Source organism: Salvelinus namaycush, unplaced genomic scaffold, assembly GCF_016432855.1.
Source record: "Salvelinus namaycush isolate Seneca unplaced genomic scaffold, SaNama_1.0 Scaffold357, whole genome shotgun sequence".
NCBI lineage: Eukaryota > Metazoa > Chordata > Actinopteri > Salmoniformes > Salmonidae > Salvelinus > Salvelinus namaycush.
The window spans coordinates 111,201-138,369 of NW_024060530.1; the positions used below are offsets into that span (position 1 = coordinate 111,201).

Consider the following 27,169-nt stretch of genomic DNA (forward strand, 5'->3'; position numbering starts at 1 on the left):
ATGAACTGAATCACTTCGAGATTAGACCACCGTGCTGCGCATGTGCAGTGTTAAAGCAAATTCCTTTCCATTCAAGAAATGTAGGCTACAGCCAGCTGGTAGTTGCCACAAAGTCATAATTATGGCCATACCTCGCCTATTTCTACAATGTATATTCTTAAAACCTGATTTTAACCCTAAACCTAACCTTTAAATAAAACCAAAAATACCAAAATACAATTTTTACGATAGGCCTATAGCCAATTTGACTTTGTGGCTGTGGTAACGCGCCTCGATACCCCAGAACAACAAGAACAATAGTTATTGTTCACTCACTGGCATAGGGGCATGTGTGCATAGTTAACTGATTGATTCTTTATGAACATTTTAAAATTATTACTCTTGTCATCCCAAGAACTGGTAGTACTGGTCTACTTTACTGACTCATAACAACAATTGGCCACTTAACGCGCGCATACGAGGAAAAACTATGAGTTTGAAAGATAATTAATAAGAATTGTTTGTTTTAAAAACGTATACTGTTTTAGCCTAAACAGCTCAGTATTGCTCCACTTTACAGATAGCCGGTGGATTTATTTGAAAGGGCAGCGGGCGCTTTCCATGGTGCTGAATGGCTGTTAAAATGCAGTGTTCCTTTGAAAGGGTTTCATAATTCCTACAAGCAGCCCGCGAAATGTTGTCCAGCAGCGCTCAAAACTTCGCTTTTCTTCTCGCTCAAAGGTGGAGTTTGTTAGTGCGTTGCTTGAGAACCCCGGCTGCCTGTAGCTATTGGAAAAGGCTGCTGAAATCCCAGTCTCATCATTGGCAATGCAAAAGCAGGAGGGACCGGAACAAGGAGAAGAGCGCAAGTCACCTGTGTTTCGGGAGGTAGCGTAGCAGTGTGGTTTTTGCTCTACAGAGAGAAGACGCAATTCAAACCGTTCACTCGTTGTATTGTGACATGAGAAAAGTGTCGCTAGCCATGATTTCAACGTGCAGGTGAAACCGGAGAGGGTGTTTTTTTATTTCAGTCCCACTGCACAACTTCTAAAACAAAAAACAATAATTAATCTTGTTTATCGTGCGCGAGCGCTCAAATATTTCGCGCCACTCTCTCAAACGTCACACTTTCTCAAAAACTATAAACTGTTTGGAGTGAAAAAAATGTCCCGCAAAAAGGCGGGTAAGGGCAAAAACGGCAACAGCAGCCCGATGACAGGCAGCCCCACCGGAAAACAGAACGGGAAAACTGGGAAGAGCACCGCAGGGACGGGGAGCGTGGTGCAGGCGAACGGTATGGTTCATCCGAGCAGACCCTCACTCAGCAACAGCAGCGAGTTTTATGACATCGCATTCAAGGTAAATGCACCTGAGCATTATGCTATGATAGCCCTTATTTGTAAACAATAACATTAGGTAACTATTTTATTTTATCTCAGTAAATTACTAGTTTGTTAGGCTATTATTATTCAACAACATATATATTAGTGGCAACTAAAGACCGGTTGATGGGCTACACATGGCCGGTTGATGGGCTACACATGACCGGTTGATGGGCTACACATGACCGGTTGATGGGCTACACATGACCGGTTGATGGGCTACACATGACCGGTTGATGGGCTACACATGACCGGTTGATGGGCTACACATGACCGGTTGATGGGCTACACATGACCGGTTGATGGGCTACACATGGCCGGTTGATGGGCTACACATGACCGGTTGATGGGCTACACATGGCCGATTGATGGGCTACACATGGCCGGTTGATGGGCTACACATGGCCAGTTGATGGGCTACACATGACAGGTTACACATGACCGGTTGATGGGCTACACATGACCGGTTGATGGGCTACACATGACCGGTTGATGGGCTACACATGACCGGTTGATGGGCTACACATGGCCGATTGATGGGCTACACATGGCCGGTTGATGGGCTACACATGGCCAGTTGATGGGCTACACATGGCCGATTGATGGGCTACACATGACCGGTTGATGGGCTACACATGACCGGTTGATGGGCTACACATGACCGGTTGATGGGCTACACATGACCGGTTGATGGGCTACACATGACCGGTTGATGGGCTACACATGGCCGATTGATGGGCTACACATGGCCGATTGATGGGCTACACATGGCCGGTTGATGGGCTACACATGGCCAGTTGATGGGCTACACATGACAGGTTACACATGACCGGTTGATGGGCTACACATGACCGGTTGATGGGCTACACATGACCGGTTGATGGGCTACACATGACCGGTTGATGGGCTACACATGACCGGTTGATGGGCTACACATGACCGGTTGATGGGCTACACATGGCCGGTTGATGGGCTACACATGGCCGGTTGATGGGCTACACATGGCCGGTTGATGGGCTACACATGACCGGTTGATGGGCTACACATGACCGGTTGATGGGCTACACATGACCGGTTGATGGGCTACACATGGCCGATTGATGGGCTACACATGGCCGGTTGATGGGCTACACATGGCCAGTTGATGGGCTACACATGACAGGTTACACATGACCGGTTGATGGGCTACACATGACCGGTTGATGGGCTACACATGACCGGTTGATGGGCTACACATGGCCAGTTGATGGGCTACACATGACAGGTTACACATGACCGGTTGATGGGCTACACATGACCGGTTGATGGGCTACAGATAATAAATGTAATGTGAATGTGCATCAAGCAAGTAGGCCTAGACCTAGGTTAGCCTACATGTTTGAAAGGACTAATGAGTTGTAAACATTATGTTGTGTATAACTTTAATCACCACAGTGACCTTTTGTGTTCACTTTGCCAAGCCTGGGGTGTTTTACAAGACCACAAAACACTCATTCATCAAACTGAGCTAATGCCTCTGCCACAGCTGTGTCACTAAAGACAATCAATAGCACCTCAGCAACCAATGAAGGTCACATATGGGACCAAGAGCCAACACATCTCATAATGTATTCTCTATTTGGCAGTTTTCTGTGTACTAGTGAAGCCGTATAGTCTTAAGGCTAATCAACAGGTTGTGATGGGTATCAATTCATCCTGTCACTGCTTCAAAGTTCTCTCTCTTCCTTACACCATCTCTCTCTCTTACTTATACCATCTCTCTCTGTCTCTCTTCCTTACCCCATCTCTCTCTCTCTCTTCCTTACCCCATCTATCTCTGTTTCTCTTCCTTACCCAATCTCTCTCTGTCTCTCTTCCTTACCCCATCTCTCTCTGTCTCTCTTCCTTACCCCATCTCTCTCTCTGTCTCTCTTTCTTACCCCATCTCTCTCTGTCTCTCTTCCTTACCCCATCTCTCTCCGTCTCTCTTCCTTACCCCATCTCTCTCTGTCTCTCTTCCTTACCCCATCTCTCTCTGTCTCTCTTCCTTACCCCATCTCTCTCTCTGTCTCTCTTCCTTACCCCATCTCTCTCTGTCTCTCTTCCTTACCCCATCTCTCTCTCTGTCTCTCTTTCTTACCCCATCTCTCTCTGTCTCTCTTCCTTACCCCATCTCTCTCTCTCTCTTCCTTACCCCATCTCTCTCTGTCTCTCTTCCTTACCCCATCTCTCTCTCTCTCTTCCTTACCCCATCTATCTCTCTCTCTTCCTTACCCCATCTCTCTCTGTCTCTCTTCCTTACCCCATCTCTCTCTCTCTCTTCCTTACCCCATCTCTCTCTCTCTCTCTTCCTTACCCCATCTCTCTGTCTCTCTTCCTTACCCCATCTATCTCTGTTTCTCTTCCTTACCCCATCTCTCTCTGTCTCTCTTCCTTACCCCATCTCTCTCTGTCTCTCTTCCTTACCCCATCTCTCTCTCTCTCTTCCTTACCCCATCTCTCTCTGTCTCTCTTCCTTACCCCATCTCTCTCTGTCTCTCTTTCTTACCCCATCTCTCTCTGTCTCTCTTCCTTACCCCATCTATCTCTGTTTCTCTTCCTTACCCCATCTCTCTCTGTCTCTCTTCCTTACCCCATCTCTCTCTCTCTCTCTTCCTTACCCCATCTCTCTCTCTCTTCCTTACCCCATCTCTCTCTCTCTCTTCCTTACCCCATCTCTCTCTCTCTCTTCCTTACCCCATCTCTCTCTCTCTCTCTTCCTTACCCCATCTCTCTCTGTCTCTCTTTCTTACCCCATCTCCCTCTGTCTCTCTTCCTTACCCCATCTCTCTCTCTCTCTTCCTTACCCCATCTCTCTCTCTCTCTTCCTTACCCCATCTCTCTCTGTCTCTCTTCCTTACCCCATCTCTCTCTGTCTCTCTTCCTTACCCCATCTCTCTCTGTCTCTCTTTCTTACCCCATCTCTCTCTGTCTCTCTTCCTTACCCCATCTCTCTCTGTCTCTCTTCCTTACCCCATCTCTCTCTGTCTCTCTTCCTTACCCCATCTCTCTCTGTCTCTCTTCCTTACCCCATCTCTCTCTGTCTCTCTTCCTTACCCCATCTCTCTCTGTCTCTCTTCCTTACCCCATCTCTCTCTTTCTCTCTCTCTTTCTTACCCCATCTCTCTCTGTCTCTCTTCCTTACCCCATCTCTCTCTCTCTCTCTTTCTTACCCCATCTCTCTCTGTCTCTCTTCCTTACCCCATCTCTCTCTGTCTCTCTTCCTTACCCCATCTCTCTCTGTCTCTCTTTCTTACCCCATCTCTCTCTGTCTCTCTTCCTTACCCCATCTCTCTCTGTCTCTCTTCCTTACCCCATCTCTCTCTGTCTCTCTTCCTTACCCCATCTCTCTCTGTCTCTCTTCCTTACCCCATCTCTCTCTCTGTCTCTCTTTCTTACCCCATCTCTCTCTGTCTCTCTTCCTTACCCCATCTCTCTCTCTCTCTTCCTTACCCCATCTCTCTCTGTCTCTCTTCCTTACCCCATCTCTCTCTCTCTCTTCCTTACCCCATCTATCTCTCTCTCTTCCTTACCCCATCTCTCTCTGTCTCTCTTCCTTACCCCATCTCTCTCTCTCTCTTCCTTACCCCATCTCTCTCTCTCTCTCTTCCTTACCCCATCTCTCTGTCTCTCTTCCTTACCCCATCTATCTCTGTTTCTCTTCCTTACCCCATCTCTCTCTGTCTCTCTTCCTTACCCCATCTCTCTCTGTCTCTCTTCCTTACCCCATCTCTCTCTCTCTCTTCCTTACCCCATCTCTCTCTGTCTCTCTTCCTTACCCCATCTCTCTCTGTCTCTCTTTCTTACCCCATCTCTCTCTGTCTCTCTTCCTTACCCCATCTCTCTCTGTCTCTCTTCCTTACCCCATCTCTCTCTTCCTTACCCCATCTCTCTCTCTCTCTCTTCCTTACCCCATCTCTCTCTCTCTTCCTTACCCCATCTCTCTCTCTCTCTTCCTTACCCCATCTCTCTCTCTCTCTTCCTTACCCCATCTCTCTCTCTCTCTCTTCCTTACCCCATCTCTCTCTGTCTCTCTTTCTTACCCCATCTCTCTCTGTCTCTCTTCCTTACCCCATCTCTCTCTCTCTCTCTCTTCCTTACCCCATCTCTCTCTCTCTCTTCCTTACCCCATCTCTCTCTGTCTCTCTTCCTTACCCCATCTCTCTCTGTCTCTCTTTCTTACCCCATCTCTCTCTGTCTCTCTTCCTTACCCCATCTCTCTCTGTCTCTCTTCCTTACCCCATCTCTCTCTGTCTCTCTTCCTTACCCCATCTCTCTCTGTCTCTCTTCCTTACCCCATCTCTCTCTGTCTCTCTTCCTTACCCCATCTCTCTCTGTCTCTCTTCCTTACCCCATCTCTCTCTCTCTCTCTCTCTTTCTTACCCCATCTCTCTCTGTCTCTCTTCCTTACCCCATCTCTCTCTCTCTCTCTTTCTTACCCCATCTCTCTCTGTCTCTCTTCCTTACCCCATCTCTCTCTGTCTCTCTTCCTTACCCCATCTCTCTCTGTCTCTCTTTCTTACCCCATCTCTCTCTGTCTCTCTTCCTTACCCCATCTCTCTCTGTCTCTCTTCCTTACCCCATCTCTCTCTGTCTCTCTTCCTTACCCCATCTATCTCTGTTTCTCTTCCTTACCCCATCTCTCTCTGTCTCTCTTCCTTACCCCATCTCTCTCTGTCTCTCTTCCTTACCCCATCTCTCTCTCTCTCTTCCTTACCCCGTCTCTCTCTCTCTTCCTTACCCTGTCTCTCTCTTTCTCTCTCTCTTTCCCTTTCTGTGCCATGCCTAAATGTGTTGCTAAACTCTCATCCCCCTGGCTGTCCTTCTGGTGATGTGCCCGTCTGTCTTTGAAGTGACTGTTTGATGTGATGACTTGTTTTCTGTTTTTCACATATCTCTGAGTATTGGAAATATTGTATTCCCTGCTGAGTGTCATTTCTCTACTACATATACCTCTGAATGTAGCCTATCTTTTTCCACACACATGTCTTTTAGGAAGAGCCAACTGATTAAACAAAGGGAAGCAGTGGTTATTAGAAAGAGCCAACTGATTAAACAAAGGGAAGCAGTGGTTATTAGGAAGAACCAACTGATTAAACAAAGGGAAGCAGTGGTTATTAGGAAGAACCAACTGATTAAACAAAGGGAAGCAGTGGTTATTAGGAAGAACCAACTGATTAAACAAAGGGAAGCAGTGGTTATTAGAAAGAGCCAACTGATTAAACAAAGGGAAGCAGTGGTTATTAGGAAGAGCCAACTGATTAAACAAAGGGAAGCAGTGGTTATTAGGAAGAACCAACTGATTAAACAAAGGGAAGCAGTGGTTATTAGGAAGAGCCAACTGATTAAACAAAGGGAAGCAGTGGTTATTAGGAAGAGCCAACATGGTTTCTACCAATCCCCATCCTGTTGATGAGTCACTGTTAGCTAGGCTGTCTGAATGGTAGTCTATTTCTCTGATATACTCCTGTTGCTCCATTAAGAGTGAGGATACTGAACCAAAATATAAACGCAACATGTAAAGTGTTGGTCTCATGTTTCATGAGCTGAAATAAAAGATCCCTGTTAGTGAGCATTTCACCTTTGCCAAGATAATCCGTCCACCTGACTGTTGTGGCATATCAATAAGCTGATTAAACCGCATGTTCATTACACAGGTGCACCTTCTGCTGGGGACAATATTAGGTCAACGTTGTGAACAGTGTCCCATGGTGGCGGTGGGGTTATGGTATGGGCAGGCATAAACTACAGACAACTAGAGCAATTGCATTTTATCAATGGCAATTTGAAAGCACAGAGATTCAGTGACGAGATCCTGAGGCCCATTGTTGTACCATTCATCTGCCACCATCACCTCATGTTTCAGCTTGATAATGCATGGCCCATGTCAAATGAATATGTACACAATTCCTGGAAGACTGAAACTGTCCCAGTTCTTCCATGGCCTGCATACTCATCAGACATGTCACCCATTGAGCATGTTTGGGATGCTCTGGATCAATATGTACGACAGCGTGTTTCAGTTCCTGCCAATATCCAGCAATTTCGCACAGCCATTGAAGAGGAGTGAGACAACATTCCACAGGCCACAATCAACAGCCTGATCAATTCTATGCGAAGGAGAAGTGTCGCGCTGCACGAGGCAAATGGTGGTCACACCAGATATGGACTGGTTTTCTGATCCACGCCCCTACCTTTTTAAAAGGTATCTGTGACCAACAGATGCACATCTCTATTCCCAGTCATGTGAAATCCATAGATTAGGGCCTAATGAATGTGTTTCAATTGACTGATTTCCTTATATGAACTGTAACTCATTGAAATGGTTGCGTTTTAATAATTTTGTTCAGTTTTGAAGGAGCATGCGATTGGTATGCTGACTGCAGGAATGTCCATCCGGCCTCACAACCCTTCATTGTTTTAGTCAGTTAGAAATGTGGCAGCTCTTGAAAAGGATAGGCCTAGAGCAACAACCCAACCCCTGGAGAGAGTTGCAGATTTACAAAATGCGGAGGCTGTCATTCAATTTGGCACCCTTGAGACTATTACCCAGAAATACTTTCACAGTGTAGCTCATTTGTAGCATTTCATACATTGCTCACCTCAGTTGAGCTCACAAGCATTATGCCAACTGTAGGCTGTTAATTACATCATTCAAGCCCAAAACTGAGAGAGCCATAAAGGATCACTTCACTTAAACTGTATTTAGATATTTTGGTCATTATTCCACTGTTAATACATTCCCAAAACAATGTGCATGTCACAAGATAGAGCACTTTCAGTACAGAGCACAAACTATGATGAAGATGCGTTCAGTTTTTGAGTGATATCAGTTGAAACAACGGCTAAAACCAGTGGGGGAAAAACTCCTAACACCAATGTTCTTCCTTCCAATCACTGACTCAAACATCAGAGAGGAGTTTGTTTTCTATGTGCTGAGGGAAACTCTGCTCATAGACACTGAGAGTGAAACCACAGCGTTTTCCAGTCAGTTTACTGGGCCCCGAATGAGATGTAGCCTGCACCCTACAAAAGGGTTTGATTTGCGGAGCGCCATTGGATCCGCAGTTGTATTTCAGCATATGAGGAGTGTGCAGCAGCTGGCGGCCTGGGAGAGCCTGGTTTATTACAGCTGATCTGTGCTGAGGCAGCGGCCATATGTCACTCACCGTACACTCTGTAGAGCAGCGCATAGTCTGGGAGATGATTAACAGAGGAGAAACAGGCCACTTCACTTCCTGCTCTATTCACTCTGCCTGGGTCTGTTTAAAATACTGCTGTTTTAAGAGGGAGACAGAGAGTAAAAAACAGGAGAGAATGAAAGAACAGAGGAGGAGATGAGAGGGGAAGAGAGAAGAGGGGTAGATAAGGATAAGAGAGAATGTGGGAACAGGAGAGAAGATTAGAGGAATGAAGATGCCACTGAGATTTTATCAACCTGACCTGGCTAGATCTCTACTGCATCTCTCCCTCCATCACCCCTCCACCATTCATCCTTTCCTCCTCCCCTCCTGGGATGACATGATAATCCTTCAGACTGAGGCCCCGGGCCCCTGTGGTCCCCCGGCTAACCTGATTACACTAAACACATCAACTCTATAACGTCATTAGGCCCCGGAAAAAGAGGAATGTGTGCAGCAGGACCCCCTGTGTGCACGCACGCACAGGCACAGAATTCAGTATTGCTAGCTGGCCAAAATTAAGAGGAGAACCTAATTTCCAGATGCCCAGTCACACTCTCATCTCTACTGGCCCAACACCAACATGTTGAGACAGGGAGCTTTAATCCATTTATCATAATCAAGGTTTAATGAGAATCTGATAATAATTCTGAACAAAACAAATGACCAGATGTGCAATAATGTCTAGGTGACTTCCTTATGGCCACTTGTGTTCCTAATGTCTACCTGTGTTATTATGTGACTTTGGGTCGGCCTCTTAAGTGAATGGAGTTATCATGGTGGTCTGGCTAGAGGTCTGATATCTCCTGTAGTGAACATAGCCATTGTGTACAGCAGTGATTCTTAACTAACCTGGAGTATGGCTGGAACAACGCGGCTGGAACAACGCGCTGGAACACACCAATATGTTGTGACCAGGGACGTTATGAGGGAGGGAGTTTGGGGGTTGTGCTGAAATACTATTGGACTGTTTTGTCTCTCTGGGGAAGTGTGCTGTAACCTGTCATGTTCAGTTTGTCCTTGTTACATTGAGACAACGGGAATGTTCACTTACTGTTTGACCTTCCTTTGTGCAGCTTTGTGGGATGTGTGTTAAAACCCCTTTCATTCAGTTTGTCCCTCTTGCTGTGCTGTAGGTGATGCTGGTGGGAGACTCCGGGGTGGGGAAGACCTGTCTGCTGGTGCGCTTCAAAGACGGAGCCTTCCTGGCAGGAAGCTTCATCTCTACTGTGGGCATCGACTTCAGGGTGAGTGGGGATGGATAATACATGGACACACACACGTTTCTATAAAAAGGGTAACATTCAATCAATGTCCTTCATACCACATATTTGTATATAAAATGGGTCCATTCCTGGCTGAACTTTTTAATAGATTTTTTCCAGAACAGAGCTTTTCCTGTGTCTTTAAGCCCTGCGGCTGGAAGTGTTTCCTCTGTGGATACCCGTCTCTCTGGAAGACATATCGATTCTTAAATTAGTTTGACATGCTTTCATTTAGGAACCTTCCCCTGCTGATTGGCATCTCCTCTCCTGTGCCACATTCACGGCCCCCCATGGGCAGAGAGAAATACATCTAGGAATGAGTCTGGGTTCTGGAGTTTAATTTCCAATGAGTCTGGGGGGAGGGGGGGTTGTTTGTGTGTGTGTCAGTGGAGGCTGCTGAGGGGAGGACGGCTGATAATAATGGCTGGAATGGAGTGATATGTTTGAAGTATTTGATACCATTCCACCTATACTGTTCCAGCCATTACCACGAGCCCGTCCTCCCCAATTAAGGTGCCACCAACCTCCTGTGGTGTGTGTTTGTGTATCTATTGGCGTGTATGTGGCCTGTATTTGTGCACGTGCGTGCACGTGTGTGTTGTTCCTGGTTGGTTTTAGAGGTCGACCGATTATGATTTTTCAACGCCGATACCGATTATTGGAGGACCAAAAAAAAGCCGATACAGATTAATCGTCCGATTTGTATTTTATTTATTTGTAATAATGACTATTACAACAATACTGAATGAACACTTATTTTAACTTAATATAATACATCAATAAAATCAATTTAGCCTCAAATAAATAATGAAACATGTTCAATTTGGTTTAAATAATGCAAAAACAAAGTGTTGGAGAAGAAAGTAAAAGTGCAATATGTGCCATGTAAGAAAGCGAACGTTTAAGTTCCTTGCTCAGAACATGAGAACATATGAAAGCTGGTGGTTCCTTTTAACATGAGTCTTCAATATTCCCAGGTAAGAAGTTTTAGGTTGTAGTTATTATAGGAATTATAGGACTATTTCTCTCTATACAATTTGTATTTCATATACCTTTGACTATTGGATGTTCTTATAGGCACTTTAGTATTGCCAGTGTAACAGTATAGCTTGCGTCCCTCTCCTCGCTCCTACCTGGGCTCGAACCAGGAACACATCGACAACAGCCACCCTCGAAGCAGCGTTACCCATGCAGAGCAAGGGGAACAACTACTCCAAGTCTCAAAGCGAGTGACGTTTGAAACGCTATTAGCGCGCACCCCGCTAACTAGCTAGCCATTTCACATCGGTTACACCAGCCTAATCTCAGGAGGTGATAGGCTTGAAGTCATAAACAGAGCAATGCTTGAAGCACAGCGAAGAGCTGCTGGCAAAACGCACGAAAGTGCTGTTTGAATGAATGCTTACAAGCCTTCTGCTGCCTACCACTGCTCAGTCAGACTGCTCTATCAAATCATAGACTTAGTTATAACATAATAACACACAGAAATACGAGCCTTAGGTCATTAATATGGTCGAATCCGGAAACTATCATCTCGAAAACAAAACGTTTATTCTTTCAGTGAAATACGGAACCGTTCCGTATTTTATCTAACGGGTGGCATCCATAAGTCTAAATATTCCTGTTACATTGCACAACCTTCAATGTTATGTAAAATTTTGGCAAATTAGGCGGCCCAAACTGTTGCATATACCCTGACTCTGCGTGCAATGAACGTAAGAGAAGTGACACAATTTCACCTGGTTAATATTGCCTGCTAACCTGGATTTCTTTTAGCTAAATATGCAGGTTTAAAAATATATACTTCTGGGTATTAATTTTAAGAAAGGCATTGATGTTTATGGTTAGGTACACATTGGAGCAACGATGCGAACCGCATCGATTATATGCAACGCAAGACACGCTAGATAAACTAGTAATATCATCAACCATGTGTAGTTAACTAGTGATTATGATTGATTGATTGATTGTTTTTTATAAGATAAGTTTAATGCTAGCTAGCAACTTACCTTGGCTTACTGCATTCGCGTAACAGGCAGGCTCCTCGTGGAGTGCAATGTAATCAGGTGGTTAGAGCGTTGGACTAGAAGGTTGCAAGATTGAATCCCCCGAGCTGACAAGGTAAAAATCTGTCGTTCTGCCCCTGAACGAGGCAGTTAACCCACCTTTCCTAGGCCGTCATTGAAAATAAGAATGTGTTCTTAACTGACTTGCCTAGTTAAATAAAGATTAAATAAAGGTGTAAAAGAAAAAAATAGGCCAAATCGGTGTCCAAAAATACAGATTCCCGATTGTTATGAAAACTTGAAATCGGCCCTAATTAATCGTCCATTCCGATTAATCGGTCGACCTCTAGTTGGTTTCTCCTTCATTGTATTTATGTATTGCTTCTTGATGTAATACTACGGCACTGCTTTTGTTCATCTCTTTTCAGTACGTTTAACTGCAGACTCTATAGACTCAAGGCTAGTGCAAGCTATAGCCCTTAAAGCCTTTCCTTTAGAGTGATCACACATGCTGAAGCATTATCTGACTAGCCACAGCGGCTCTGAACTCCTAACATAAAGGCTTACTGCCTCGTCTGCTCATGTCATATTGATTGGTTATTTAATTGTGTTGCTGCGCTGTGAGAGCCTCATGATTACGTTTTCACCCTCAAGGTTCTCCCTGGCTCTCCTCTGCATGGCCTCTTGGTAAACCGTTCCTCTACTGGATCTCATCCAGCTTGTAAAACCTTTGTGATTCACACCATAAAACCTTCCCATTCAATCCTATTAAATCAATTATATTTCATTTCCATTATATTTCAAATTCTTTGTCATTATTACCCTCAAGGTTCTCCCTGGCTCCCCTCTGCATGGCCTCTTGTACCAGTACAACAGTTCCTCTACAGCAGGGATCATCAACTAGATTCATCCAGCGTGTAAAACCTTTGCGATTCACACCAAAGAAATTGAATGAATATAACTGATATTCAAGTAATTATATTTCTATGTTTCACTATTTCTCATAAAATGGTCACAGTTGTGGCTTTTGTTGATTCTCATACTGCATGAACCTAGATATAGCAGGCATAGAACATTCATATCTCTACTGGGCCCCACTGTTTCTGCACCACTAGTGGTATTCTATATGTCATTTCATGCTGTAGAAACCATTCCCTCTGGCCATGTTAGTGCCTTCTCCATATACTATCATAATGCGTTGCAGGACTTGCTAAAAACAATCATAACTTATGTATCAGCCTCTATGTTGGCTTTAAGTATGGGATGGATGTGTGTCTACGGTCTAAGTATGTGTGTTTATGCAGGAGAGAGAGAAGGGTATAAAATCTATCATTATCAGTAAATGATGGGAGGGTCTGCTGTGGCAGAAGGCCGTCCACGGGGGGGGGGGGGTTGTTTACCTTGCTGCGATTGGCTGAAAGGGCTGGTCTGCATCCCAAATGCCACCCTATTCCCTACACAGTACACTGCTTTTGTCCATAGGGCTCTGGTCAAAGGTAGTGCTCTATGTACGGTAGTGCTCTATGTAGGGTATCGGGTGCCATGTCGGACACAGACCAGGAGATTGCTCTGTGCTTGATTGCTCTGGCCTCTGGAGTGCCTGGATCATGACAGACCCCGTAAATGATTTCTCAGCCTCCCGTTAGCAGGTCATGGACAGCGTCAGCAGGTCATGGACAGCGTCAGCAGGTCATGGACAGCGGCTCTGAATGGGAGGTGTGTGTCTGGTACCATAGTGTGTGTGTGGGCGTAAATGACTTTAGACTTCTGCTATTGAAATGTTTTCAGTTGAGCTCCCAGAGACCTGGTGAAATGGACTTCTGATGCTTTCTTCATCTCACAGTTCAATGGCGTTCGTAGCAATTTGCATTGTGTATCAGACAGCTTCTTCAGGGAGGGATATGTCTCCTTTTGCATTGTGTATCAGACAGCTTCTTCAGGGAGGGATATGTCTCCTTTTGCATTGTGTATCAGACAGCTTCTTCAGGGAGGGATATGTCTCCTTTTGCATTGTGTATCAGACAGCTTCCTCAGGGAGGGATATGTCTCCTTTTGCATTGTGTATCAGACAGCTTCTTCAGGGAGGGATATGTCTCCTTTTGCATTGTGTATCAGACAGCTTCTTCAGGGAGGGATATGTCTCCTTTTGCATTGTGTATCAGACAGCTTCTTCAGGGAGGGATATGTCTCCTTTTGCATTGTGTATCAGACAGCTTCTTCAGGGAGGGATATGTCTCCTTTTGCATTGTGTATCAGACAGCTTCTTCAGGGAGGGATATGTCTCCTTTTGCATTGTGTATCAGACAGCTTCTTCAGGGAGGGATATGTCTCCTTTTGCATTGTGTATCAGACAGCTTCTTCAGGGAGGGATATGTCTCCTTTTGCATTGTGTATCAGACAGCTTCTTCAGGGAGGGATATGTCTCCTTTTGCATTGTGTATCAGACAGCTTCTTCAGGGAGGGATATGTCTCCTTTTGCATTGTGTATCAGACAGCTTCTTCAGGGAGGGATATGTCTCCTTTTGCATTGTGTATCAGACAGCTTCTTCAGGGAGGGATATGTCTCCTTTTGCATTGTGTATCAGATAGCTTCCTCAGGGAGGGATATGTCTCCTTTTGCATTGTGTATCAGACAGCTTCTTCAGGGAGGGATATGTCTCCTTTTGCATTGTGTATCAGACAGCTTCTTCAGGGAGGGATATGTCTCCTTTTGCATTGTGTATCAGACAGCTTCCTCAGGGAGGGATATGTCTCCTTTTGCATTGTGTATCAGACAGCTTCCTCAGGGAGGGATATGTCTCCTTTTGTATCATAAAAACACACACACGTAGACAGACGCGCGTACAAACGCAGACAAACACACATGCACAAACATGCACACACAGACACTAATCTGTCATTTTGGTAAAACATACTGGTGGAAATACTTTTCTATGTAACAGTAACTTTTAAATAGACCAGGAAGACACAGCTGTACATTGCACTAGTTCAACCACAACCACATACTGACCCAAATCTGTATCAATAGGTTGTGTTTCCATGACGACATCACAGCATTGAGCGGTTATATAGAGGTCTACTGAGTGGCTCAGTTCTCTTATCTTACAGAAGACCTCAGCAACAAACTTCAGAGTGAATGAATCTGCTGTTCTAGAACTTTGTAAAGACTTAAGTTGTCATAGCTCCTCTAGAAGTTCAACATCTCTGCTGTTCTGGAATGTCTTTGAGTCACATCCTTGTTCCTCCAGGAAGGGAAGGTGTAGAGAAATGCACCCAGGGACCCAGGATGTTGATGGGCATGGAGATTGTGGGAATCGTCCTGGGAGTCATAGGATTAATCACCACCATTGTAGTGTGTGCACTCCCCACCTGGATGGAGACTGCCTTCATAGCAGCTAACTTTGTGGTTGAGGTCTTTGACGGCCTGTGGATGAGCTGTGTGAAAAGGAACACCAGCCAGATTCAGTGCGAGGTCTACGACTCCATGCCAAGCTCCGCATGGAGCTCCAACCTGCAGGCCACCAGAGCCATGACCATCATGGCTATTATCCTGGGGATTCTGGGAGTCATGGTCTCCATGGTCGGGCACAAGACCACCAACTACATTAAGGGCAAGATATCCAAGTTGATCATTATAACAGGAATATTGTTCATCCTGGCCGGAATTCTCATCCTCATTGCTGTCTCCTGGAAGGCCGGGGCAATCCTCAGCGGCTCCTCCAATGAGTTGACCGGAGAGAAGAGGGAACTGGGGGGAGCGCTCTACTTCGGCTGGGGGGCTGCAGCCTTTCTCCTGATTGGAGGGGCCATACTTAGCAGAACTCTGTATACAATCTACCTACCTCATCCCCATATTGTTTTTATTTACTTTTCTGCTCTTTTGCACACCAGTATCTCTACTTGCACATCATCATCTGCTCATCTATCACTCCAGTGTTAATCTGCTATATTGAAATTACTTCGCTACTAGGGCCTATTTATTGCCTTACCTCCTCACGCCATTTGCACACACTTTACAGTATATAGACTTACTTTTTTTCCTATTGTGTTATTGACTGTACGCTTGTTTATTCCATGTGTAACTCTGTGTTGTTGTTTGTGTTGCACTGCTTTGCTTTATCTTGGCCAGGTCGCAGTTGTAAATGAGAACTTGTTCTCAGCTAGCCTACCTGGTTAAATAAATAAACACAAGTGGAACAGAGGTCGCGGCCATCACCACGGGGGTCATAGGATGGATAATCTCCATGGTGACCTGGGCATGTGCTTTAGGAATGTTAGACCTTCTGCAATACAGAAGGAAACTGATTTTATCCTTCTCCTCCTTCTCCATTATGCTCGGGCTGATATTATTTTTAGGGCTGATATTCTTCCTCTACAGATCAAAGTGCACTAACTGCATCAAGAGGAATCCGTCTAAAGCCGAAGTGATTAACTTTGTCGGACTATTGTTCATCATGGCTGGTTTAACCCAGCGGATCTTTACCTCCTTTGTTGCCTTCGACTTGACACAAAACTTGGACCCTGACAACTTCCTGCAGAGTAATGGCCTTATGTTTTCAGCTGAACCCATTAGGTGGGCAGCTTCAGTGCTTCTAATAGGAGGGACTATACTCTGCTGCTGCTTTAAGAAGAAAATATTTAAGAAAGAAAAGCAGAAGTTGACAATTGACTACTGTATTGACCTAAATCGTGTCCTACATGATCTTTATTTATCTTTACCGTACCACTTCTGTGTTTGTGAATCTGAGAGCAGCAAAAAGTTGTAAGCAATTAGATGATTGGTGATGGATATGCTTCATGGTCTGTACCCACACTGGACCCTGCAGGGTAAGATTGCCCACCACTTGTCTTGACTCTTGAAAGGTAGATGTAAGCATGTTGTATAGGGCAGACTGAGGTGGGATGTTTTATACGTGGTGGAACTGACACCAAAATCAATTGCTTTTCCATTATTATGAATAATACATGTTATTAATCAACTCCTTTGCTGTCTCTTAACATAATTTGTTCATTGGGTGGAACTATGTACTTCCTCATAGCTCGGGGGTTGTTCCTGGACAGGGATAACATGTCTCTTCAAGGTGTAGCTGTAGACACTGGGGGTTTTAGTTGATCACACGGATGTATATTGAACTAGTTGTTAAGCTATGTGGGTATCAACGACTCTCTCTCTCTCTCTCCAACTGTATCACCCTCTCCCCATTCTATATTTCCCTTTTTTCTCTTTCCTACCTCCCTGACTCTCCCTGTATCCCTCCATTATGTAACTGTTGCCCCTCTAGTGCTCCAGTGTCAGGGCTGGGTTCATGTCCAGGATGGTGCAACTCAATATCAGGAAGGTGTTCCTAATGTTTAGTATACTTGGTGTGTTCTGCCTCTTTAAGAGCAGAATGTTAATTAATGTCCAACATTCATTTAAATGTTGGTATATTTTTGTTGTGGTTATGTAAGCTTGTTTCAGCTCCTATATTCTAATGGTTTAGGAACAGGCATACACTCCCAGGAGGGTTATGTTTTGGTTTGGTTACATAAGAGAGAGAGACACAATTAAGTCACTGCATCAATCAGTGTTTTTTATTTTATTCATTCATTTCTTATATAATCTGCATACTCCGTTATTAAGAGGAACATACAAAAATCTGTTATTGACGAGAAAGAGAGAGGCAGTGGCTGCTGCAGCTGCCTGGCACATTTTCAATAGGAAAGACAACATTTCAATGATTGTCGTTCGTATAATTAATTTTCCTTTATGAAATAGGTTATCAAACTACTCATGTGACAGCGAATGAAAAGATGAAGAGTGAGGGGGGTGGGCTCTTCTAGTCCATATTTAGTCTCAACTGTGGTTGCTGGGGCAATGTTTTTGCAGCAAGGTTAAAACTGGTTTCTGGTTTCAAGCCCTTGTTATTAGGAAGAATGCTAGGTGCATAATGTGTCCAGATTTGACCTGATTCTAGGCACTTTATGATGCGTCTCCGATTTCCACATGGTTTATTAGTCACCAGATTGCCATTTCCACATAACATGGTGTGTGTGTTTGCATTTGTGCAAGCGAAAGTGCAATATTCCAGTGAGAGAAATTGGAGGAAGCTAAGTCATTGTGTATGCATCTGAGGCTCTCCAACCACATGTCTCTCTCTCTCTGAGTTCGGTTAGTCTGTTGTCTCACCAAAGCACGTCAATCAATCACTTTATGGACAGACTCAGAGTTGGTCCAGATGTGAACAATATGTATTAGACTGTCAGACGCTCCAGTCAGGCTCATCAACTCTGTTACCCACAGATACAAGCGATCAACGTTTCAACCCATCAATATCAATGTGCTGCACACACACACACACACACACACACACACACACACACACACACACACACACACACACACACACACACACACTGTTTTCCTCACATTGTGATTGTTCTCATCCATCATTGTCTGAGAGTTGAAACACAGTCACGTCACTTCAGTTATTCTCCAGATTGCTCTTTGGATATTTATATATCTCATTGCTGAGAATAATATGTGTGAGGAGGAGTGGAAGACGGTGTCACTGTTGTTGACTCCCCAGAGATACTGGTGGGGAAATGGAATCATACAGTAACTCATCAACAGCAGTAAATCCCATGGCAACTCATTACAGCAGAGAGAAACTATACCGTCTCGCTGAATTTGATCAATTTGGCTTGGTCTAACTGGTATTTGTTCAGGGCAAATCAGGATATAAATAGCATGTTTTATTTGAAATACTTTAGAAGCATTTGATTTAGTTTGTCTGGTATAATGGAACCAATAAAACAGTCCTATCAGGTAAGCTAAATCAAGCGCACCTAAAATATTTCAAAGAAAACAACTAATTTAAAATGTTCAACCCAGGTCTCAGAATACTATCAACATTAGCATTTACCCTTACATGTCTTCAACTTGAGCGAGAGGAGATGATAATTTCCATGACAACCAATATTCCCATGACAACCACAATGGGTCAAGGAAATGTCCCCATTGGATGCCAACCAACAGCGGTGGGTGCGTACGTCCTCTTAAAAGGCATTGAGGGAAAGGAAGGATGAGAGCATGAAAAGACACAAAAGGGAGAGGTGGAGAGCAGATTGTATAGAGCAATATCCTGTTTCTCTCCTCTTCTCCTTCTCTCCTCCTCTTCTCCTTCCAAGCCAAATAACAACCTCTTCTGATGGGCTCTATGTTTATTACTGATTTGTTGTTGAGTGTCAGAAAGACTCTCTCGCTCTCCCTCCCTCCCTCCCCATTTCTTTGTATAATCTACCTCGCCTCTTCTCCTGTGTAGAAGTAATCTCTCTCCATCCTACTGCTCTCACTCAAACGTACAAACGCTAGTCGGATCCTGTTGGAAAAAAAGAGGCAGCTTCTAACTGCATAAATCTGTCTGTTCCCTCCCTGAGTGACATCTCCTGGCATTATACAGCTACGTCCCAAATGACACCTTGTTCCCTATTCAGTGCATTACCTTTCACCAGTGCCCATAGGGACACAGCCTAGATTTATGCCTTTCAGGACGAGACAAATGTTCTGTTTCATCATGTATGAAGTCGGTTGGTTAAAAGGTATCAGTGGAATTGATGGAAGCTCATGTGGATCTGAGATCAAAGCTGGGGTTCTGGGCCCGTATCCAGAGAAAGCGTGCTGATCTAGGAACAGATCCCCTCCTGTCCTTGTAATCACATTCATTATGACCTACAAGGCTAAACTGGTCCTAGAACAGCACTCCTATTCTGAGACAACCCTGGTGGTGTTTCTTGTTATGCATCCCTATAGGCGTGTTGATAGTCTTCACAGAGACCAGTGTTGTTAGTGGCGGTCCACAAGAAACGTTCCCAATCACCAAGTCCCATTGATTAGACTATTGATAACTCTGTCCTTGTTCTCATTCAGGTCCTGCTGGGTATGTCAGGAGCTTGACCTCTCTTGTCCTGGCACTGTCACCATATGTCTCTTCAACTGTTGTCATGTCCAGTGTCCTAAGTCATTTGTTATTGTCTCTCCTTGGTTGAGTGCACGCATGTCTTTCTATCGACAGCTGTTATTGTATTAATGTACACCTGTGTGTGAGAGAGTGAGCGAGCGTCTGTCGATGCATGTGTGTGCATCGCCATCTCTGATTAGAGTGCAGGACCACTGTTGACCTCGGTGGCTGTCATCCCTTCCCCTGATCCCAGCCTTTCTGAGCTTGTGTGTAATAGTTCAGTCTATATCGACATGCGTGGCATTTCTAATGATCTGTGGTCTGTCTGTGGTCTGTCTGTGGTGACAGGTCATACATTTGCATGTTAGTCATTTAGCAACTCTCCTTCCGTGGCCTCCAACTGCTCTTAAATGCAAATAAAACTAAATGCATGCTCTTTAACCGATCGCTGCCCGCACCTGCCCGCCCGTCTAGCATCACTATTCTGGACGGTTCTGACTTAGAGTATGTGGACAACTACAAATACCTAGGTGTCTGGTTAGACTGTAAACTCTCCTTCCAGACTCACATTAAGCATCTCTAATACAAAATTAAATCTAGAATCGGCTTCCTATTTCGCAACAAATCGTCGTTCACTCATGCTGCTAAACATACCCTCGTAAAACTGACTATCCTACTGATCCTTGACTTCGGCGACGTCCTTTACAAAATAGCCTCCAACACTACTCAGGCTACATCCAGTTTGCGATCACAGTGCCATCCGTTTTGTCACCAAAGCCCCATATACTACCCACCACTGCGACCTGTATGCTCTCGTCGGCTGGCCCTCGCTTCATATTCGTCGCCAAACCCACTGGCTCCAGGTCATCTATAAGTCTTTGCTAGGTAAAGCCCCGCCTTCTCAGCTCACTGGTCACCATAGCAGCACCCACCCGCAGCACTCGTTCCAGCAGGTATATTTCACTGGTCACCCACAAAGCCAACTCCCCCTTTGGCCGCCTTTCCTTCCAGTTCTCTGCTGCCAATGACTGGAATGAATTGCAAAAATCACTGAAGCTGGAGACTCATCTCCCTCACTAACTTTAAGCGGAAGCTGTCAGAGCAGCTTACCGATCATTGCACCTGTACATAGCCATCTGTAAATAGTCCACCCAACTACCTCATCCCCATATTGTTTTTTTTGCTCCTTTCCACCTGAGTATCTCTACTTGCACATTCATCTTCTGCACATCTATCACTCCAGCGTTTAATTGCTAAATTGTAATTATTTTGCTACTATGGCCTATTTATTGCCTTACCTCCCTAATCTTACTTCATTTGCACACACTGTATATAGACCTATTGTGTTATTGGCTGTACGTTTGTTTATTCCATGTGTAACTCTGTGTTTGTGTCGCACTGCTTTGCTTTATCTTGGCCAGGTCGCAGTTGTAAATGAGAACTTGTTTTCAACTGTCCTACCTGGTAAATAAAGGTGAAATAAAATAAATAAAAATACACTCTTATCCAGAGCCTCTTACAGTTAGTGTATTCATCTTAAAATAGCTATGTGAGACAACCACATATCACAATGGTAGTAAGTACATTTTTCCTCAAAGAAGTTATCAGCAAGTTTCTCATAGGATAACTATTGCCCTCCCCCTCCATCTCTCCCTTGGGGATAGATTACCTGGATCGTGTTCACTAGGGCATACAATGGAAAACGTTTTGTAGTGGGAAAATGAAAACTATTTTCTCATTGGACAAGACTGGGTAGTCCCTCTCTGTGTCAATCCTTTTACATCTGTTTGGTGCCGAATGAACGCAACCCTGATGGCTGACATCAAAGCCATAATCCTCCTGGCATTGGCTCCTCCATCTTGGACAAGGAGGCTAGAAGTGATACGTCTAGCTGCTTGTCCTTAGACTACCCCACCTATAGGTCAATCTATGGCTCTGACCACGTGGACCTGACCAGGAACAACTCTGGGCCCTTATAGGTAATGCCTCTGACCTGTTGGCCCTAACAAACCCAGAAGAAAAAAACACTTACCACAGGGAAACGTTTTCTTTTATCCGAACAGTTGCAGGCACTACGGCACTCCAGTGTCAGCTAATTAATACTACTTTAGCGGTCACAAAACTTTTAGTGCCTGCAGCTGTACATTATATCTGTCAGTGGAGCTTTTATACATGGGAGGTGTCAAAGAGAAGCGTTGTCTTAGTGATGGACTGTAGGGCTGGCCTTTTACACTGCTGCAGGTGTCCTGGGGATCTATGGAAAAATGCCCGCCCTACAGAGACCAGCCATAGAGATGGATAAAGGGCTCACCCGGCTATCTTTGCCATTGACTCTTTCTACAGTCTAAGTGAGGTAGGGGTCTCTGTGATCTAGGACACCATGGCCACTCTATAGATGCTAGGTTTTGCAGTGTGTTCTGGATGTCTCAATGTTTGTTACTGTTAGCATTGCCCGGGTCTGATTTAGTAACTTGTCGAGTGAGATACTGACTAACAGATAAAGATATGGACTGACAGACATCTGTGAGGATATCTGGTGCCTTCTGTGCAGTTTATAGGATCGGTATATCATGTTCTTGAATGTTGCAATACTTTGCAGAATTGGAACATACGCAAGTATCAGATGTGTTGATCTATCAAGTGGCTCCTGCAATAGATCATCATGGCCCCTGTTCCCGGCACCTCGGGGCTTCAGAGTACGGAGTGGATGAGCAGAGGGCGTTCTGTGTAGACTCGATCTCTCCTCCCTCCTTTCTCCCCTTGTTCAGATGAGACCGAACTGAGCTCAGCACATTCTGACAGGGAAGTTGCAGCTGTTAGTATATTGGAGTGTATGTTTAGTAGCCATGGGAACCAGACCTGTCTGTGTTCTCATTTTGCTCCTTACCAGGTGCAACTCCTTTTCATATGCCAAACATGTATGTTTAGGATATATTTTTAGGTCATTCTGCTGGAATTAATTGTGACAGGATCTGTGGAATGTTGACTTGTAGGTGAGTACACTAGCCTAGTGTATGTGAGAAGTTTTGGGTGTCTGTCTCTATCCCCATGAGTATGAAGGCATTGCTTTGCACCTGCAGGGTCAGTCTAAATGTCACGCTCACAGTTAGCCTTCAGCTTCCTACTCCTCATCCTCTAATCTCTTACATTGTTTCCTCCTCTCCCGGGTCACTCAATCTATCACCCCCATAAACACTCACACACACACACACACACACACACACACACATACACACACACACACACACACACTACAGAAGTGTCTTCCTTATTTTCCCATTCACTTTCTAAGAACACAGTACATTTTGGCCCAACACAAGACGTCATTTCTCACCTTATTGATATACAGTTTGGTGGAACATAGAAAAACAGTCGTGCCATTTCACCTCGCAGCCGGATGCTTTAAAAATGAGACATTGGCCTCAGCGGGGTGGGTCTCTCTCTCTCTCTCCTCCTCGCTGTTTCTCTCTTTCCTCCTCGCTGTCTCTGTTTCTCTCCTCCTCACCTCATCTTTCTTTCCCTCCCCCTTCTTTCTCCCCATCCCAAAGTCACACTGAGCTGTGCCTGACCTTCAACCACTGTTCCCCTCTCCCCTCCCCCTCTCTGCACCTGTCCCCAGGCCACATCGTCTGCATGTTAACAGAGAGCGAGTGAGAGAGACCCACCCCCTCTGGCGTCCCTGCTGTATTAACCTTGATCAAAGGGTGATGTGCTGATTGGAGGATTCTTCTTCTACTACACAAGTGCTCTGAACTCCTCTATAGTGTCTCCTTCATCACTGCTTTGTGGTCTAGTGAATGTTTAATGTTTCTCTTTTTCTGCCTTAAAGTTATCTCGGTTAACCCAGAATTAAAGTAATGTGTAATTGGTCAGTTCTGGGTGCATACTTAAGAGAAAGGAGGATGGGAACCGGAATGAAGCGCTCCACACTCTCTCTTTGCAAATTGTGGGCAAGTCTATGGACCAGATGTCCCCTCCCCTTCCGAAATTCGAAAGATGCTAACACCTGTGAAATTGTGATTTGTCCAAATAACCAGGGACGAAAAACCCAAGAATCTGAACTGATGCTGCTTGTTATCTCACGTATCATGACATATCTATTGTACCATTTTATGTTTTCGTAGTCTGTCCTTTAGCCTTAACGAGACAAACCTCTTTGAGAAGATTTATGAAGATTTACAACTTATGAATAACTGTTGAGCACAGTTGCATGCTCTTCAACCGATCGCTGCCTGCACCTGCCCGCCTGTCCAACATCACTACTCTGGATGGCTCTGACTTAGAATATGTGGACAACTACAAATACCTAGGTGTCTGGTTAGACTGTAAACTCTCCTTCCAGACTCACATCAAACATCTCCAATCCAAAGTTAAATCTAGAATTGGCTTCCTATTCCGCAACAAAGCATCCTTCACTCATGCTGCCAAACATACCCTTGTAAAACTGACCATCCTACCAAACCTCGACTTCGGTGATGTCATTTACAAAATAGCCTCCAATACCCTACTCAATAAATTGGATGCAGTCTATCACAGTGCCATCCGTTTTGTCACCAAAGCCCCATATACTACCCACCACTGCGACCTGTACACTCTCGTTGGCTGGCCCTCGCTTCATACTCGTCGCCAAACCCACTGGCTCCAGGTCATCTACAAGACCCTGCTAGGTAAAGTCCCCCCTTATCTCAGCTCGCTGGTCACCATAGCAGCACCCACCTGTAGCACGCGCTCCAGCAGGTATATCTCTGGTCACCCCCAAAACCAATTCTTCCTTTTGCCGCCTCTCCTTACAGTTCTCTGCTGCCAATGACTGGAACGAACTACAAAAATCTCTGAAACTGGAAACACTTATCTCCCTCACTAGCTTTAAGCACCAGCTGTCAGAGCAGCTCACAGATTACTGCACCTGTACATAGCCCATCTATAATTTAGCCCAAACAACTACCTCTTTCCCTAGTGTATTTATTTATTTATTTTGCTCCTTTGCACCCCATTATTTCTATCTCTACTTTGCACATTCTTCCACTGCAAATCTACCATTCCAGTGTTTTACTTGCTATATTGTATTTACTTCGCCACCATGGCCTTTTTTTGCCTTTACCTCCCTTATCTCACCTCACTTGCTCACATTGTATATAGACTTATTTTTCTACTGTAATATTGACTGTATGTTTGTTTTACTCCATGTGTAACTCTGTGTTGTTGTATGTGTCGAACTGCTTTGCTTTATCTTGGCCAGGTCACAGTTGTAAATGAGAACTTGTTATCAACTTGCCTACCTGATTAAATAAAGGTAAAATAAATAAATAAAACCGTTGCGGGCACTAAAACATACTTTTTTTTGTAAGAAATAGCCAGGTCACAACACTAGCTCATGCTTGCTTATGACAGGTCTTAGAATGTTATGTCATCTTAAAGCATTATACCCAGTGACTTTAAATCCCGGTCAGCTTCAACGACAGTGTTACCGAAGTTTCTAAATGTGTTTGTGGTTGTAGAGATATGAATTACAACTGATTCTGTCTGGGTGAAGTCTTTTAATCATAGTGAACTGTACAGATGCCAAATCTTAATTTGATCATCCTGAAATGCAAACTTTTAGTGTATTAGAGGTTTAAAAAGGCTTCTGAAGTTTATAATTTCTGATTTAAAATGTCAGCCTTGATTTTCTCTAATGAATTTTTTTCATCAACCCCAATAAAACATTTCTATTAATTATAATCCACAATCCAATTCACATTTCCTGTTGCTGCAGGATTATTTTCCTGCTGTGTGAAACTGGCTCAAATTAAGATACGGCATCTGTAAGCAGGCTGGTCTAATCTATAGCACTGACATGCGCGGTAATCAGAGAGCATCAGACTACAAACACACCACCTCTCTAGCGCACGCATACTGTAAACATGTAATCAACACTCACAACACACACACACAGAGAGATACTGTAATCAACAGACACAAACTTTCTCTCTCTAATGTAGACAAACTCAAAAAAAACTCAAAGCACCCACACACACTCACAACATTATACCGAGCGCCACAGCTTCAGAACATAAACAAGAGCTCTTACATACACAGCATGTTACCTTGTCTGATTGCATCCAAACAGAAATAGATAGTCGAGAGAGAGAGAGGGTTTTCCAACTCACATTTCATCTCTTACCTTTGGTCATCTCTCTCCTTTGGTCAGGTAGGATGTGATGGAGATGAGGTTGTTAGCTACATGTACTCTGTGAGGGGTTAGAGTACGCTGCCCATATTAGGATAGCCTCGGTCTCATCACAACTTCTAGATTGAACAAAGTTGTGCCTAGACTAGGGCTGTCCTAACATGGACACCGTAGAGGACATGGAGCCTATTCACCGGTGGAGTTGTTGTGTTTTGAAGACAGAGAAGAGTGACTTCCTCTGAACTTTAGACAGAAAAATGCTGATCATCTATGGCTCGTTCTCTTCCTTGCAAGATTTTCCTGTCAATCAATGCAATTTATTTATAAAGCCCTTTTTACATCAGCAGTTGTCATGAAGTAGCTTTAACAGTAGTCCAGGCTAGTTTGAGTATCACTTTTGCTGACTATGAAGATTGATGCAGAAATTGCCTCTTCATTTGACCCTTGATATCTAAATGTAAGGAAACCATTGGACCTCTATGCTGTGTCACCAAGGCCCAGAGCTGTGTTATTGTGCTTTGGCTATAGGGCCTAGTAATGCTTCATTGGCACCTGAGGGAGATTTGGGATTAGTATTGATGACGGCTCACTAGCTAAATGGACTGCAGAGAAATGTTGAAAGCAGAAGAGGGACAATAACATTTCAGACTGTAGTTAGAACACACCCTAACCTTGTGTTGTACAGATCTAGGATTTTAATTTGATCACCCTGTTGCAGGAGAACTTTCCTGCAATGCAGGACATTTTTAACTTGTAGTGTATTCGAGGTTTAAAAAGGCTTCTGTTGTTGAATTTCCACTTTGTCAGACTTGATTTTCCCTTACGAAAAATGTATCAACCCCTACACAAATGTCCATAATCCACATAATAATTAACATTTCCTGTTGCTGCAGGGTTATTTTCCTGCTGTAGCAAACTGGATCAAATATTTATTTATTTTGACATTTAACCTTGATTTAACTAGACAAGTCAGTTAAGAACACATTCTTATTTACAATGACATCCTACACCGTCCAAACTCGGACGACGCTGGGCCAATTGTGCACCACCCTATGGGACTCCCAATCACAGCCGGTTGTGATACAGCCTGGATTCAAACCAGGGTGTCTGTAGTGACGCCTCTAGCACTGAGATGCAGTGCTTTAGACCGCTGTGCCACTCGAGAGCCCGAGTGATCCTACAGCTGAACCTAAATGGGCTGTGAAGAAATATTGTGAATGGTCGATTCC

At 44.4% G+C, this 27,169-nt stretch overlaps 1 protein-coding gene across 1 annotated transcript in view; it reads left to right on the plus strand.

Annotated features, from left to right (window-relative positions):
* Positions 1–1,143: 1,143 nt before the first annotated feature.
* LOC120040481 (ras-related protein Rab-26-like) overlaps positions 1,144–27,169 on the plus strand; it is a gene marked incomplete at its 3' end in the record, with an annotated part of 70,198 nt that continues 44,172 nt past the window's right edge. The window contains exons 1-2 of the mRNA XM_038985619.1: positions 1,144–1,338; positions 9,697–9,807. Of these exons, the coding sequence (XP_038841547.1) occupies positions 1,144–1,338; positions 9,697–9,807 (306 nt within the window). The remainder of the gene's footprint in view (positions 1,339–9,696; positions 9,808–27,169) is intronic.